Source organism: Coregonus clupeaformis, unplaced genomic scaffold (assembly GCF_020615455.1).
Source record: "Coregonus clupeaformis isolate EN_2021a unplaced genomic scaffold, ASM2061545v1 scaf1197, whole genome shotgun sequence".
Taxonomy (NCBI): Eukaryota; Metazoa; Chordata; class Actinopteri; order Salmoniformes; family Salmonidae; genus Coregonus; species Coregonus clupeaformis.
The window spans coordinates 35,001-51,836 of NW_025534651.1; the positions used below are offsets into that span (position 1 = coordinate 35,001).

At 47.3% G+C, this 16,836-nt stretch overlaps 2 protein-coding genes across 5 annotated transcripts in view; one reads left to right on the plus strand and one right to left on the minus strand.

The window, feature by feature from the left end:
• LOC121538661 (chromosome transmission fidelity protein 18 homolog) overlaps positions 1-6,923 on the minus strand; it is a gene marked incomplete at its 3' end in the record, with an annotated part of 38,915 nt that extends 31,992 nt beyond the window's left edge. The window contains exon 1 of the mRNA XM_045217728.1: positions 6,706-6,923. Coding sequence (XP_045073663.1) covers positions 6,706-6,793 — 88 coding nt within the window. The remainder of the gene's footprint in view (positions 1-6,705) is intronic.
• A 541-nt stretch (positions 6,924-7,464) lies between these two features.
• LOC121537321 (phosphoribosyl pyrophosphate synthase-associated protein 2) overlaps positions 7,465-16,836 on the plus strand; it is an 86,860-nt gene continuing 77,488 nt past the window's right edge. The window contains exons 1-2 of one of the 4 annotated variants that reach the window (XM_045217724.1): positions 7,465-7,802; positions 8,832-8,992. In XM_045217724.1, coding sequence (XP_045073659.1) covers positions 7,764-7,802; positions 8,832-8,992 — 200 coding nt within the window. In that variant the 5' untranslated portion in view covers positions 7,465-7,763. Of the gene's footprint in view, positions 7,803-7,972; positions 8,221-8,831; positions 8,993-16,836 lie in introns of those variants that run through there. The other 3 variants (XM_045217725.1, XM_045217727.1, XM_045217726.1) reach the window with 3 other exon arrangements.

Below are 16,836 nucleotides of genomic sequence, written 5' to 3' on the forward strand. Positions count from 1 at the left end.
GGTCCTTCTACATAGAAGACAGGAAATCCCAGGACATAGTGTCTATAATACTGAGTCATTAGAAGGTAAGGGGTCCTTCTCCATAGAAGACAGGAAATCCCAGGACATAGTGTCGTCACAAACTCCATACAGTTGTCACTGACTAGTAGGATATTCATTTCCCTCTATATATCTATGTATTGGCTTTCTATAAATAAAAAGGGGCCAATGTGTGACATTTACATTTACGTCATTTAGCAGACGCTCTTATCCAGAGCGACTTACATTATTATTATTTTTTTCATACCCCCTGTGGGAATGAGACCATAACTCCACCTAGCAACATCACAATGAGACCATAACTCCACCTAGCAACAACACGGTGAGACCATAACTCCACCTAGCAGCAACACGATGAGACCATAACTCCACCTAGCAACAACACGATGAGACCATAACTCCACCTAGCAACAACACGGTGAGACCATAACTCCACCTAGCAACAACACGATGAGACCATAACTCCACCTAGCAACAACACGATGAGACCATAACTCCACCTAGCAACAACACAATGAGACCATAACTCCACCTAGCAACAACACAATGAGACCATAACTCCACCTAGCAACAACACAATGAGACCATAACTCCACCTAGCAACAACACAATGAGACCATAACTCCACCTAGCAACAACACGATGAGACCATAACTCCACCTAGCAACAACACAATGAGACCATAACTCCACCTAGCAACAACACGATGAGACCATAACTCCACCTAGCAACAACACGATGAGACCATAACTCTACCTAGCAACAACAAAACATCTACATGTCAGTCTAAATGCCACATGAAACATGGACACCGCATGTTTCTTTGTCCTGGCTAGTAGCCAGGTCTGTTATGTCAGATGATACATGGACACCGCATGTTTCTTTGTCCTGGCTAGTAGCCAGGTCTGTTATGTCAGATGATACATGGACACCGCATGTTTCTTTGTCCTGGCTAGTAGCCAGGTCTGTTATGTCAGATGAAACATGGACACTGCATGTTTCTTTGTCCTGGCTAGTAGCCAGGTCTGTTATGTCAGATGATACATGGACACCACATGTTTCTTTGTCCTGGCTAGTAGCCAGGTCTGTTATGTCAGATGATACATGTTTCTTTGTCCTGGCTAGTAGCCAGGTCTGTTTGTGCTTTAGTCAACTTCTCTATCATTTATATCCTAAACCTTCCTGAGGAATGAAAAAGATCAACAACACCATTTCTACATGTTTTAATAGTTGATAGAATAATATAATACAATGGGTTCTGCCAACTAAATCATTCCAATAATGACATCATTATAACCAGTAAACTCTACAAGCTGTGTGGGTGAAAACTAAACATCTCATTCTGGCTTCCTCTGTCCTTTTTTCCTCCACTCCTTACCTCTCCTTGAAAGTGCATTGTAGCCTGAGGGGAGGAACCTTCCCTCCTCTCCTCCAATGAGCTTTGAGAGGGAGGGGCTGAATGGAGGAAACAAGGGGAAAATCCTCAACTGCATTTCCTTAATTCCTCACGTCCTCTCTCCTCCTTCTCAAAACCCATTGGATAAGAAGGTGAGAAGGGAGGGACCTCTGACCTTCTCATCCAATGGGTTGAGAAGGACACGAGGAGAGCGGATGCAACCAATCAAGGAAATGCAGTTGAGGACAGAGAAAGTATTTGACAGCTATGGAAAAGTAAAAAACAGTGCCAGACTTGACTGACATAATAACCATGGCCTGTCCAGAAATAACCCCTACTGCCCAGAAAGCAATCAGATCACATTATATTGGTCACATGCACCGAGTAAAACAGGTGTAGACCTTACAGTGAAAAGCCCTTAGCCAACAATGCAGTTAAGAAATAGACTTCATAAAAAGTAACAATAAAATAACAATAACGAGGGTAATAAAAAAATATAAATAAACTTTTAAAAAAATAGACAAAAAATTAAAAATAAAATATAGAAATTAATAAAAACATATTAATAACAATAACTTAAAAAAATAAAAAAAATAAACACAAGTAAAAAATATTTTTAAAAATGACAAATTTAAATAAAAAAGATAACGAGGGTATATAAAAGGGGGTACCGGTACCGAGTAAATGTGCAGGGGTACAGGTTAGTCGAGGTAATTTGTACATGTAGGTAGGGGTAAAGTGACAGGGGGGTGGGGAAATCAATGTATATTGTCCGGGTGGCCATTTGATTAGCTGTTCAGCAGTCTTATGGCTTGGCGGTAGAAGCTGTTCAGGAGCCTCTTGGACCTAGACTTGGCGCTCCGATACCGCTTGCCGTGCGGTAGCAGAGAGAACAGTCTATGACTTGGGTGACTGGAGTCTTTGATCATTTTGAGGGCCTTCCTCTGACACCGCCTGGTATAGAGGTCCTGGATGGCAGGAAGCTTGGCCCCAGTGATGTACTGGGCCGTACGCACTACCCTCTGTAGCGCCTTACGGTCGGATGTCGAGCAGTTGCCATACTAGGCGGTGATGCAACCGGTCAGAATGCTCTCGACGGTGCAGCTGTAGAACTTTGAGGATCTGAGGACCCATGCCAAATCTTTTCAGTCTCCTGAGGGGGAAAAGGTGTTGTCATGCCCTCTTCACGACTGTCTTGGTGTGTTTGGACCATGATAGTTTGTTGGTGATGTGGACACCAAGGAACTTGAAACTCTCGACCCGCTCCACTACAGCCCCGTAGATGTGAATGGGGGCCTGTTCGGCCCTCCTTTTCATACAGCCCACGATCAACTCCTTTGTCTGGCTAACATTGAGGGAGAGGCTGTTGTCCTGGCACCACACTGCCAGGTCTCCGACCTCCTCCCTATAGGCTGTCTCATCGTTGTCGGTGATCAGGCCTACCACTGTTGTGTCGTCAGCAAACTTGATGTTGTTGGAGTCGTGCTTGGCCACGCAGTCATGGGTGAACAGGGAGTACAGGAGGGGACTGAGGACGCACCCCTGAGGGGCCCCGTGTTGAGGATCAGCGTGGCAGATGTGTTGTTACCTATCCTTACCACCTGGGGGCGGCCCGTCAGGAAGTCCAGGATCCAGTTGCAGAGGGAGGTGTTTAGTCCCAGGATCCTTAGCTTAGTGATGAGCTTAGAGGGCACTATGGTGTTGAATGCTGAGCTGTAGTCAATGAATAGCATTCTCACATAGGTGTTCCTTTTGTCCAGGTGGGAAAGGGCAGTGTGGAGTGCGATTGAGATTGCATCATCTGTGGATCTGTTGGTGCGGTATGCGAATTGGAGTGGGTCTAGGGTTTCAATAGTAGGATTCAATCTTAGTCCTGTATTGACTCTTTGCCTGTTTGATGGTTCGTCGGAGGGCATAGCGGGATTTCTTATAAACGTCCGGGTTAGAGTCCCGCTCCTTGAAAGCGGCAGCTCTAGCCTTTAGCTCGGTGCGGATGTTGCCTGTAATCCATGGCTTCTGGTTGGGATATGTACGTACGGTCACTGTGGGGACGACGTCGTCGATGCACTTATTGATGAAGCCGGTGACTGAGGTGATATACTCCTCAATGCCATTGGATGAATCCCGGAACATATTCCAGTCTGTGCTAGCAAAACAATCCTGTAGCGTAGCATCCGCGTCATCTGACCAATATGTAACGTTTTGGGTGACCCTGACCAAATTCACATAGAAATATGAGTTCTAGATCTGTCGTTATCATTGAAAGCAAGTCTAAGACGTGGTAGATCTGTTCTATGTGCTCTATTTCTATGCTTCAGGTTAGTTTACTTTCAGTTTTACACACCAGCTTCCAAACAGCTTCACATTTATACATCCGGTGAAATACCAGTCTCATTGTTCTATCTGCGGTGCATCTTTAAGAAGATCAATTGTAGAAATGGGCGGGGGTTTATGACTTTGTGACTGTGGTATTGTCGTTGCCGATTTTAGCATTTAATGTTGATGGGCCAAAAAAATACAAAATGATGCATGCCAGCAAAGCCACTACACAACACAACACTAAACAATACATTAATTGCACTATAACGGTGACAAACGGAGCCCACAAACTGTTAGGGCCTCCATAAAGCGGTCTCAACAGCAATCCCAACACCTTACCACTGCTACACCTGGCTATCAGCTTTGCAATGCTTCCAGTTAGCCACTGATTCCTTCCAAACCACTCATTGTTGAATTTGCGATTTCCAACTTGTTGTGTAATTTTTATGTCCAATGACCGACGAGCACCAATACGTTTTATCTATAATTTCTCTTCATTATTTATCTTCATATGACAAGGATTTAAAAGGATTTGCCAGTAGATTGTCGACTTGATTCATGATGATGACTGCTAGCAAAGATTTTGAAAGTATGATGTTGACATGATCAGTCCAATCAAAGCTACTGTAGATATAACGTGATTTGACATCATTTTATCTGTGGCCAATGACCTTGAGCCTTTTTGGCTGGGCTCTTCTAATGTAACTCTATGGCAGCACCCAAGGGGCTTGAATTTCAGATGTGGCGGTGACGTAGTGTCCCTATGAATGACAGAACAATGAGCCAATCACGGCGCAACTAGAGAACATTACCAACCCCTACCCTCCGTATTATCCGCTGGCTGCCCCTCCACCACAGAAAGCACTGAGCTAGGCTGAAACACCTGCCTTACTCAAGAAACCAAAAAAAAAGCCTTTATTAACTCAATAATATTTTTGTTTATTTTTTTACAAACTGATATGTGACACGTATTAATGCCAAAATAATAAGCTAAAAACTCTGCATTGTTGGAGAAGGGCTCGCAAGTAAGCTTTTCACCGTCTACACCGGTGCTACTCGGCGCATGTGACAAATAACATTTATACTATTGACGACCCCCTATAAACCGACTTTTCAAAACGCTGGTATAGCCTACTGCCGTTCTGAGTTATATCACCTGACGCCCAGGTGGCAAACAAACAAAGTCGGGTTAATAACACTTTCATGTGGATATATTTTGTCTTGACCAGACTAACTTTTCTCCATCCATCCATCCATCCATCTAGCTAGGCTACTCACAGTCCATCCATCTAGCTAGGCTACTCACAGTCCATCCATCTAGCTAGGCTACTCACAGTCCATCCATCTAGCTAGGCTACTCACAGTCCATCCATCTAGCTAGGCTACTCACAGTCCATCCATCTAGCTAGGCTACTCACAGTCCATCCATCTAGCTAGGCTACTCACAGTCCATCCATCTAGCTAGGCTACTCACAGTCCATCCATCTAGCTAGGCTACTCACAGTCCATCCATCTAGCTAGGCTACTCACAGTCCATCCATCTAGCTAGGCTACTCACAGTCCATCCATCTAGCTAGGCTACTCACAGTCCATCCATCTAGCTAGGCTACTCACAGTCCATCCATCTAGCTAGGCTACTCACAGTCCATCCATCTAGCTAGGCTACTCACAGTCCATCCATCTAGCTAGGCTACTCACAGTCCATCCATCTAGCTAGGCTACTCACAGTCCATCTCAGCCAGGACCTCAAGCTCATCAGCGAACTGACAAACAAAGTCGGGTTAATAACACTTTCATGTGGATATATTTTGTCTTGACCAGACTAACTTTTCTCCATCCATCTAGCTAGGCTACTCACAGTCCATCCATCTAGCTAGGCTACTCACAGTCCATCCATCTAGCTAGGCTACTCACAGTCCATCCATCTAGCTAGGCTACTCACAGTCCATCCATCTAGCTAGGCTACTCACAGTCCATCCATCTAGCTAGGCTACTCACAGTCCATCCATCTAGCTAGGCTACTCACAGTCCATCCATCTAGCTAGGCTACTCACAGTCCATCCATCTAGCTAGGCTACTCACAGTCCATCCATCTAGCTAGGCTACTCACAGTCCATCCCATCTAGCTAGGCTACTCACAGTCCATCCATCTAGCTAGGCTACTCACAGTCCATCCATCTAGCTAGGCTACTCACAGTCCATCCATCTAGCTAGGCTACTCACAGTCCATCCATCTAGCTAGGCTACTCACAGTCCATCCATCTAGCTAGGCTACTCACAGTCCATCCATCTAGCTAGGCTACTCACAGTCCATCCATCTAGCTAGGCTACTCACAGTCCATCCATCTAGCTAGGCTACTCACAGTCCATCCATCTAGCTAGGCTACCCACAGTCCATCCATCTAGCTAGGCTACTCACAGTCCATCCATCTAGCTAGGCTACTCACAGTCCATCCATCTAGCTAGGCTACTCACAGTCCATCCATCTAGCTAGGCTACTCACAGTCCATCCATCTAGCTAGGCTACTCACAGTCCATCCATCTAGCTAGGCTACTCACAGTCCATCCATCTAGCTAGGCTACTCACAGTCCATCCATCTAGCTAGGCTACTCACAGTCCATCCATCTAGCTAGGCTACTCACAGTCCATCCATCTAGCTAGGCTACTCACAGTCCATCCATCTAGCTAGGCTACTCACAGTCCATCCATCTAGCTAGGCTACTCACAGTCCATCCATCTAGCTAGGCTACTCACAGTCCATCCATCTAGCTAGGCTACTCACAGTCCATCCATCTAGCTAGGCTACTCACAGTCCATCCATCTAGCTAGGCTACTCACAGTCCATCCATCTAGCTAGGCTACTCACAGTCCATCCATCTAGCTAGGCTACTCACAGTCCATCCATCTAGCTAGGCTACTCACAGTCCATCCATCTAGCTAGGCTACTCACAGTCCATCTCAGCCAGCACCTCCAGCTCATCGGCGAACTGTTGATCAAACTCGTCTTCTATCCCGAACATCTCGTCATACTCGTCCATAGTAGCGAGGAGTCAGCCGAGTTTAACGGTAACGTAACTGACAGCCGGTGTGTTCTAACGGTGCGTAATATACGGTAATAATATCTATGTAACGCTAACTGTTTCAGTCGGTTCCGTGTTTCTTCTTCTACCGTCGCGTCTGTCCGCTAAATTTCGCGGTAAAACTCTTATTGGGTAACTATTTCCGGGTTAAAAAAAGAATTCTCGGTCGTGATTGGATGGTCCAGACAAAGACAGTACAAGTATGAAGATAGACTGAAACTGCTTCTCCAATAGAAATCCCCGCTTGTAGGCGATGTCATGGCGACGTTGGCTCGCTAAACTCGGGTCTTTAACGGTCGCGCCGAACTGCGCATGTGCAGCCAGTCAAATCAAAGGCACTCGTTCGATATAAAGTCTTTTTTTTTTGCCGAAAATGAAAACGTGTCAGTTTGTCACTTTCACGAGGTTGGAGTAATAACATGTTCAACTACTTAAGACATTGTCTCCAATCCAGGTTGTGCCTTTAGATTTCAGGAAAATTAACAACTAAGGACGAATTGTTCACTTCTCTCTTTGACTTCTCTCAAACCCCAAACCCCGGCCTGGTCAGTTTGGTCTGTTTCACAAGCGTTCCCGGAAGTCTCGCAATGTTGCGCCTCTGGGTTGAGAAAAGCTGTGCTCCAGATATTTATGTTCCGGGTGCTTCCGTCTCCGTCGGACAAGTTAGTTTTGAGCAACAGAGTTATTAAGTCAACACTACTGCAGATAACACCAGAGTAAAAACTATTGGTGGTCATTTCTCCCACAAGATCTCTCTCAAAAAACAGACGCTTCTGTGAAAACAGAAGGACTCAGGGTCGAGAGGACAAAACGTGTGAGGCTAAACTCCACCGCTGGGTGGCGCTGTTACTCGTGTCTGTCTGCCTGCTAAACAGCTGTTAGCAGAAGTCATGTCTCCAGTGTGTTGACTGTGGTTTGGAAAAGCAAAATGAATGCGACTTTTACTTGGGACACCGAAAGCAAACTGGTGAGATATTTATTCGATAACGGCGTTGTTTATATTGTCCGGTCAACCCCCCCCCCCCAAAGCATCGCAACCTGGACACATCTAAACGGTGAAATACGGGATGTGTTGCACGCGCTGATAAAGACGGTTGCACGTGGGATACCGACTGGTAACATTGGAACGAGTTCAGTTCATCACGAGACTGACTATTACAACTGGCGGCTAACTTAAGCCCGTCGATTAAAAGTGTGATATAACTGTATAGCTAGCTAGTTAGTTGTATTCCCGCTAGTTTAGACTTGAACATTGTAAAACATAAGTGGTTTGGCGTGTAATAACTTTTACCCGAAAGTTTTTGTAGCTAGCTAACGTTAGCTATCAGGAAGTGCTCCAGCAGCCAGGTGATCCCATCACCCGATATCACCATGGTAACCAGCAGGTAGGGACCGGAAGACCAGGGTTTCCCCAAACTCACTACACAGCAGATTCAAAATAACCACCTCATCATCAAGCTTTGATTGATTTCAATCTGCTGTGTAGTGCAAGGGTAAAAACCAAAACCCTGCTGTAGACGAGGGGAGTTAGTTAGTTAAACTAGCTAGTACTATTAAGTAGCTGGTTTATCTTTGTCTTTCGTGTTGTCGTTACTCTGCTGTTCTGAATCCAAAATACTTGGAGAAAAGGTGCCTACTGTAGTTAGCTACTGGACACAGAAGTGAAGTGGTTAGGGTTTCTGTGTGAATGTTTTTATAGCGGGTTGATGATTTTCTGCTAATGTGACCTATTGGGGGTATTGAAACCGACTCAAGGCAATCGGCGCATGTGACAAATAAAATGTGATTTGATTTGTGTGTGTGTGTAACAGTGTTGCTTCCGTCCCTCTCCTCGCCCCTAACTGGGCTTGAACCAGGGGACCCTCTGCACACATCGACAACAGTCACCCTCGAAGCACCGTTACGCATATCAAGGGAAACAACTACTTCAAGGTCTCAGAGCGAGTGACGTAGAGCGGGCACCGCTAACTAGCTGGTAATGTCGTGTGTTTTCCAGGAGGGTCTTACGGAAGTGTGGCAGCCCAGGGAGGGTTTGGCCACGCCCCCAGAGGAAGAGGGCGGGGCTAAGACCGATGTAGACAAACTAAAGGACCGATTGGTCCTGTTCTCCGCTAACTCCTCCCCCTCGTGCATGGAGCTGGCCAATAGGATCGCAGAGTGAGTCAAAAGCGTTCCAGTTTACACCAGGGCCACGTTCAGTAGCGAAACGTTGTTGAATGTTGTTGCAGATAGAAATGCCATGACTAGAGCATGACATGATTCCTTCTTCTACGTGTCGGAGAGGCATGCTTGTTCTACGTAACATATTTTTTATCTGAACGTTCCAAAACGTTGTGTCCTGCTGAACGCGCCCCCAGGGTTCTCTGAACTAGTCGCTCTGAAAGCTTCTTCTCCAGCCTCCTTTAATACACCTGATTCAGCTACTGGTCTGCTTTTCACCAGGACCTTGATTGGGTTAGAGCAGGGCCGGATCTAAACCCTCTAGTTGAATAGCATGTTACCTTGTCCTCTGGTAGGAGACTGTACCACCTCTAGTTGAGCATTATATAACATCTCCTAACCCTAACCTCCTCCTGTCTGTCTGTCTGTCTGTCTGTAGGAGACTGGGAGTAGAGTAGAACCTCTAGCTGAGCAGTATGTAACAGGTCTAGTTGGTAACACCTCCTAACCCTAACCTCCTCCTGTCTGTCTGTCTGTCTGTCTGTCTGTCTGTCTGTAGGAGACTGGGAGTAGAGTAGAACCTCTAGCTGAGCAGTATGTAACAGGTCTAGTTGGTAACACCTCCTAACCCTAACCTCCTCCTGTCTGTCTGTCTGTCTGTCTGTCTGTCTGTAGGAGACTGGGAGTAGAGTAGAACCTCTAGCTGAGCAGTATGTAACAGGTCTAGTTGGTAACACCTCCTAACCCTAACCTCCTCCTGTCTGTCTGTCTGTCTGTCTGTAGGAGACTGGGAGTAGAGTAGAACCTCTAGCTGAGCAGTATGTAACAGGTCTAGTTGGTAACACCTCCTAACCCTAACCTCCTCTCTGTCTGTCTGTCTGTCTGTCTGTCTGTAGGAGACTGGGAGTAGAGTAGAACCTCTAGCTGAGCAGTATGTAACAGGTCTAGTTGGTAACACCTCCTAACCCTAACCTCCTCCTGTCTGTCTGTCTGTCTGTCTGTCTGTCTGTCTGTCTGTCTGTCTGTCTGTCTGTCTGTCTGTCTGTAGGAGACTGGGAGTAGAGTAGAACCTCTAGCTGAGCAGTATGTAACAGGTCTAGTTGGTAACACCTCCTAACCCTAACCTCCTCCTGTCTGTCTGTCTGTCTGTCTGTCTGTCTGTCTGTAGGAGACTGGGAGTAGAGTAGAACCTCTAGCTGAGCAGTATGTAACAGGTCTAGTTGGTAACACCTCCTAACCCTAACCTCCTCCTGTCTGTCTGTCTGTCTGTCTGTCTGTAGGAGACTGGGAGTAGAGTAGAACCTCTAGCTGAGCAGTATGTAACAGGTCTAGTTGGTAACACCTCCTAACCCTAACCTCCTCCTGTCTGTCTGTCTGTCTGTCTGTCTGTCTGTCTGTAGGAGACTGGGAGTAGAGTAGAACCTCTAGCTGAGCAGTATGTAACAGGTCTAGTTGGTAACACCTCCTAACCCTAACCTCCTCCTGTCTGTCTGTCTGTCTGTCTGTCTGTCGGAGACTGGGAGTAGAGTAGAACCTCTAGCTGAGCAGTATGTAACAGGTCTAGTTGGTAACACCTCCTAACCCTAACCTCCTCCTGTCTGTCTGTCTGTCTGTCTGTCTGTAGGAGACTGGGAGTAGAGTAGAACCTCTAGCTGAGCAGTATGTAACAGGTCTAGTTGGTAACACCTCCTAACCCCTAACCTCCTCCTGTCTGTCTGTCTGTCTGTCTGTCTGTAGGAGACTGGGAGTAGAGTAGAACCTCTAGCTGAGCAGTATGTAACAGGTCTAGTTGGTAACACCTCCTAACCCTAACCTCCTCCTGTCTGTCTGTCTGTCTGTCTGTCTGTCTGTCGGAGACTGGGAGTAGAGTAGAACCTCTAGCTGAGCAGTATGTAACAGGTCTAGTTGGTAACACCTCCTAACCCTAACCTCCTCCTGTCTGTCTGTCTGTCTGTCTGTAGGAGACTGGGAGTAGAGTAGAACCTCTAGCTGAGCAGTATGTAACAGGTCTAGTTGGTAACACCTCCTAACCCTAACCTCCTCCTGTCTGTCTGTCTGTCTGTCTGTAGGAGACTGGGAGTAGAGTAGAACCTCTAGCTGAGCAGTATGTAACAGGTCTAGTTGGTAACACCTCCTAACCCTAACCTCCTCCTGTCTGTCTGTCTGTCTGTCTGTCTGTCTGTCTGTCTGTCTGTCTGTCTGTCTGTCTGTCTGTAGGAGACTGGGAGTAGAGTAGAACCTCTAGCTGAGCAGTATGTAACAGGTCTAGTTGGTAACACCTCCTAACCCTAACCTCCTCCTGTCTGTCTGTCTGTCTGTCTGATCTGTCGGAGACTGGGAGTAGAGTAGAACCTCTAGCTGAGCAGTATGTAACAGGTCTAGTTGGTAACACCTCCTAACCCTAACCTCCTCCTGTCTGTCTGTCTGTCTGTCTGTCTGTAGGAGACTGGGAGTAGAGTAGAACCTCTAGCTGAGCAGTATGTAACAGGTCTAGTTGGTAACACCTCCTAACCCTAACCTCCTCCTGTCTGTCTGTCTGTCTGTCTGTCTGTCTGTCTGTAGGAGACTGGGAGTAGAGTAGAACCTCTAGCTGAGCAGTATGTAACAGGTCTAGTTGGTAACACCTCCTAACCCTAACCTCCTCCTGTCTGTCTGTCTGTAGGAGACTGGGAGTAGAGTAGAGCCTCTAGCTGAGCAGTATGTAACAGGTCTAGTTGGTAACACCTCCTAACCCTAACCTCATCCTGTCTGTCTGTCTGTCTGTCTGTAGGAGACTGGGAGTAGAGTAGAACCTCTAGCTGAGCAGTATGTAACAGGTCTAGTTGGTAACACCTCCTAACCCTAACCTCCTCCTGTCTGTCTGTCTGTCTGTAGGAGACTGGGAGTAGAGTAGAACCTCTAGCTGAGCAGTATGTAACAGGTCTAGTTGGTAACACCTCCTAACCCTAACCTCCTCCTGTCTGTCTGTCTGTCTGTCTGTCTGTCTGTAGGAGACTGGGAGTAGAGTAGAACCTCTAGCTGAGCAGTATGTAACAGGTCTAGTTGGTAACACCTCCCTAACCCTAACCTCCTCCTGTCTGTCTGTCTGTCTGTCTGTCTGTCTGTAGGAGACTGGGAGTAGAGTAGAACCTCTAGCTGAGCAGTATGTAACAGGTCTAGTTGGTAACACCTCCTAACCCTAACCTCCTCCTGTCTGTCTGTCTGTCGGAGACTGGGAGTAGAGTAGAACCTCTAGCTGAGCAGTATGTAACAGGTCTAGTTGGTAACACCTCCTAACCCTAACCTCCTCCTGTCTGTCTGTCTGTCTCTGTCTGTAGGAGACTGGGAGTAGAGTAGAACCTCTAGCTGAGCAGTATGTAACAGGTCTAGTTGGTAACACCTCCTAACCCTAACCTCCTCCTGTCTGTCTGTCTGTCTGTCTGTCTGTAGGAGACTGGGAGTAGAGTAGAACCTCTAGCTGAGCAGTATGTAACAGGTCTAGTTGGTAACACCTCCTAACCCTAACCTCCTCCTGTCTGTCTGTCTGTCTGTCTGTCTGTCTGTAGGAGACTGGGAGTAGAGTAGAACCTCTAGCTGAGCAGTATGTAACAGGTCTAGTTGGTAACACCTCCTAACCCTAACCTCCTCCTGTCTGTCTGTCTGTCTCTGTCTGTAGGAGACTGGGAGTAGAGTAGAACCTCTAGCTGAGCAGTATGTAACAGGTCTAGTTGGTAACACCTCCTAACCCTAACCTCCTCCTGTCTGTCTGTCTGTCTGTCTGTCTGTAGGAGACTGGGAGTAGAGTAGAACCTCTAGCTGAGCAGTATGTAACAGGTCTAGTTGGTAACACCTCCTAACCCTAACCTCCTCCTGTCTGTCTGTCTGTCTGTCTGTCTGTCTGTAGGAGACTGGGAGTAGAGTAGAACCTCTAGCTGAGCAGTATGTAACAGGTCTAGTTGGTAACACCTCCTAACCCTAACCTCCTCCTGTCTGTCTGTCTGTCTGTCTGTCTGTCTGTCGGAGACTGGGAGTAGAGTAGAACCTCTAGCTGAGCAGTATGTAACAGGTCTAGTTGGTAACACCTCCTAACCCTAACCTCCTCCTGTCTGTCTGTCTGTCTGTCTGTCTGTAGGAGACTGGGAGTAGAGTAGAACCTCTAGCTGAGCAGTATGTAACAGGTCTAGTTGGTAACACCTCCTAACCCTAACCTCCTCCTGTCTGTCTGTCTGTCTGTCTGTCTGTCTGTAGGAGACTGGGAGTAGAGTAGAACCTCTAGCTGAGCAGTATGTAACAGGTCTAGTTGGTAACACCTCCTAACCCTAACCTCCTCCTGTCTGTCTGTCTGTCTGTCTGTCTGTAGGAGACTGGGAGTAGAGTAGAACCTCTAGCTGAGCAGTATGTAACAGGTCTAGTTGGTAACACCTCCTAACCCTAACCTCCTCCTGTCTGTCTGTCTGTCTGTCTGTCTGTCTGTAGGAGACTGGGAGTAGAGTAGAACCTCTAGCTGAGCAGTATGTAACAGGTCTAGTTGGTAACACCTCCTAACCCTAACCTCCTCCTGTCTGTCTGTCTGTCTGTCTGTCTGTCTGTAGGAGACTGGGAGTAGAGTAGAACCTCTAGCTGAGCAGTATGTAACAGGTCTAGTTGGTAACACCTCCTAACCCTAACCTCCTCCTGTCTGTCTGTCTGTCTGTCTGTCTGTCGGAGACTGGGAGTAGAGTAGAACCTCTAGCTGAGCAGTATGTAACAGGTCTAGTTGGTAACACCTCCTAACCCTAACCTCCTCCTGTCTGTCTGTCTGTCTGTCTGTCTGTAGGAGACTGGGAGTAGAGTAGAACCTCTAGCTGAGCAGTATGTAACAGGTCTAGTTGGTAACACCTCCTAACCCTAACCTCCTCCTGTCTGTCTGTCTGTCTGTCTGTCTGTCTGTAGGAGACTGGGAGTAGAGTAGAACCTCTAGCTGAGCAGTATGTAACAGGTCTAGTTGGTAACACCTCCTAACCCTAACCTCCTCCTGTCTGTCTGTCTGTCTGTCTGTCTGTAGGAGACTGGGAGTAGAGTAGAACCTCTAGCTGAGCAGTATGTAACAGGTCTAGTTGGTAACACCTCCTAACCCTAACCTCCTCCTCCTGTCTGTCTGTCTGTCTGTAGGAGACTGGGAGTAGAGTAGAACCTCTAGCTGAGCAGTATGTAACAGGTCTAGTTGGTAACACCTCCTAACCCTAACCTCCTCGCTGTCTGTCTGTCTGTTGTCTGTCTGTCTGTCTGTAGGAGACTGGGAGTAGAGTAGAACCTCTAGCTGAGCAGTATGTAACAGGTCTAGTTGGTAACACCTCCTAACCCTAACCTCCTCCTGTCTGTCTGTCTGTCTGTCTGTCTGTCGGAGACTGGGAGTAGAGTAGAACCTCTAGCTGAGCAGTATGTAACAGGTCTAGTTGGTAACACCTCCTAACCCTAACCTCCTCCTGTCTGTCTGTCTGTCTGTCTGTCTGTAGGAGACTGGGAGTAGAGTAGAACCTCTAGCTGAGCAGTATGTAACAGGTCTAGTTGGTAACACCTCCTAACCCTAACCTCCTCCTGTCTGTCGCTGTCTGTCTGTCTGTCTGTAGGAGACTGGGAGTAGAGTAGAACCTCTAGCTGGAGCAGTATGTAACAGGTCTAGTTGGTAACACCTCCTAACCCTAACCTCCTCCTGTCTGTCTGTCTGTCTGTAGGAGACTGGGAGTAGAGTAGAACCTCCTAGCTGAGCAGTATGTAACAGGTCTAGTTGGTAACACCTCCCAACCCTAACCTCCTCCCTGTCTGTCTGTCTGTCTGTCTGTAGGAGACTGGGAGTAGAGTAGAACCTCTAGCTGAGCAGTATGTAACAGGTCTAGTTGGTAACACCTCCTAACCCTAACCTCCTCCTGTCTGTCTGTCTGTCTGTAGGAGACTGGGAGTAGAGTAGAACCTCTAGCTGAGCAGTATGTAACAGGTCTAGTTGGTAACACCTCCTAACCCTAACCTCCTCCTGTCTGTCTGTCTGTCTGTCTGTCTGTAGGAGACTGGGAGTAGAGTAGAACCTCTAGCTGAGCAGTATGTAACAGGTCTAGTTGGTAACACCTCCTAACCCTAACCTCCTCCTGTCTGTCTGTCTGTCTGTCTGTCTGTCTGTAGGAGACTGGGAGTAGAGTAGAACCTCTAGCTGAGCAGTATGTAACAGGTCTAGTTGGTAACACCTCCTAACCCTAACCTCCTCCTGTCTGTCTGTCTGTCTGTCTGTCTGTAGGAGACTGGGAGTAGAGTAGAACCTCTAGCTGAGCAGTATGTAACAGGTCTAGTTGGTAACACCTCCTAACCCTAACCTCCTCCTGTCTGTCTGTCTGTCTGTCTGTCTGTCTGTAGGAGACTGGGAGTAGAGTAGAACCTCTAGCTGAGCAGTATGTAACAGGTCTAGTTGGTAACACCTCCTAACCCTAACCTCCTCCTGTCTGTCTGTCTGTCTGTCTGTAGGAGACTGGGAGTAGAGTAGAACCTCTAGCTGAGCAGTATGTAACAGGTCTAGTTGGTAACACCTCCTAACCCTAACCTCCTCCTGTCTGTCTGTCTGTCTGTCTGTCTGTCTGTAGGAGACTGGGAGTAGAGTAGAACCTCTAGCTGAGCAGTATGTAACAGGTCTAGTTGGTAACACCTCCTAACCCTAACCTCCTCCTGTCTGTCTGTCTGTCTGTCTGTCTGTAGGAGACTGGGAGTAGAGTAGAACCTCTAGCTGAGCAGTATGTAACAGGTCTAGTTGGTAACACCTCCTAACCCTAACCTCCTCCTGTCTGTCTGTCTGTCTGTCTGTCTGTCTGTAGGAGACTGGGAGTAGAGTAGAACCTCTAGCTGAGCAGTATGTAACAGGTCTAGTTGGTAACACCTCCTAACCCTAACCTCCTCGCTGTCTGTCTGTCTGTCTGTCTGTCTGTAGGAGACTGGGAGTAGAGTAGAACCTCTAGCTGAGCAGTATGTAACAGGTCTAGTTGGTAACACCTCCTAACCCTAACCTCCTCGCTGTCTGTCTGTCTGTCTGTCTGTCTGTAGGAGACTGGGAGTAGAGTAGAACCTCTAGCTGAGCAGTATGTAACAGGTCTAGTTGGTAACACCTCCTAACCCTAACCTCCTCCTGTCTGTCTGTCTGTCTGTAGGAGACTGGGAGTAGAGTAGAACCTCTAGCTGAGCAGTATGTAACAGGTCTAGTTGGTAACACCTCCTAACCCTAACCTCCTCCTGTCTGTCTGTCTGTCTGTCTGTCTGTAGGAGACTGGGAGTAGAGTAGAACCTCTAGCTGAGCAGTATGTAACAGGTCTAGTTGGTAACACCTCCTAACCCTAACCTCCTCCTGTCTGTCTGTCTGTCTGTCTGTCGTAGGAGACTGGGAGTAGAGTAGAACCTCTAGCTGAGCAGTATGTAACAGGTCTAGTTGGTAACACCTCCTAACCCTAACCTCCTCCTGTCTGTCTGTCTGTCTGTCTGTCTGTCTGTAGGAGACTGGGAGTAGAGTAGAACCTCTAGCTGAGCAGTATGTAACAGGTCTAGTTGGTAACACCTCCTAACCCTAACCTCCTGCTGTCTGTCTGTCTGTCTGTCTGTAGGAGACTGGGAGTAGAGTAGAACCTCTAGCTGAGCAGTATGTAACAGGTCTAGTTGGTAACACCTCCTAACCCTAACCTCCTCCTGCTGTCTGTCTGTCTGTCTGTCTGTAGGAGACTGGGAGTAGAGTAGAACCTCTAGCTGAGCAGTATGTAACAGGTCTAGTTGGTAACACCTCCTAACCCTAACCTCCTCCTGTCTGTCTGTCTGTCTGTAGGAGACTGGGAGTAGAGTAGAACCTCTAGCTGAGC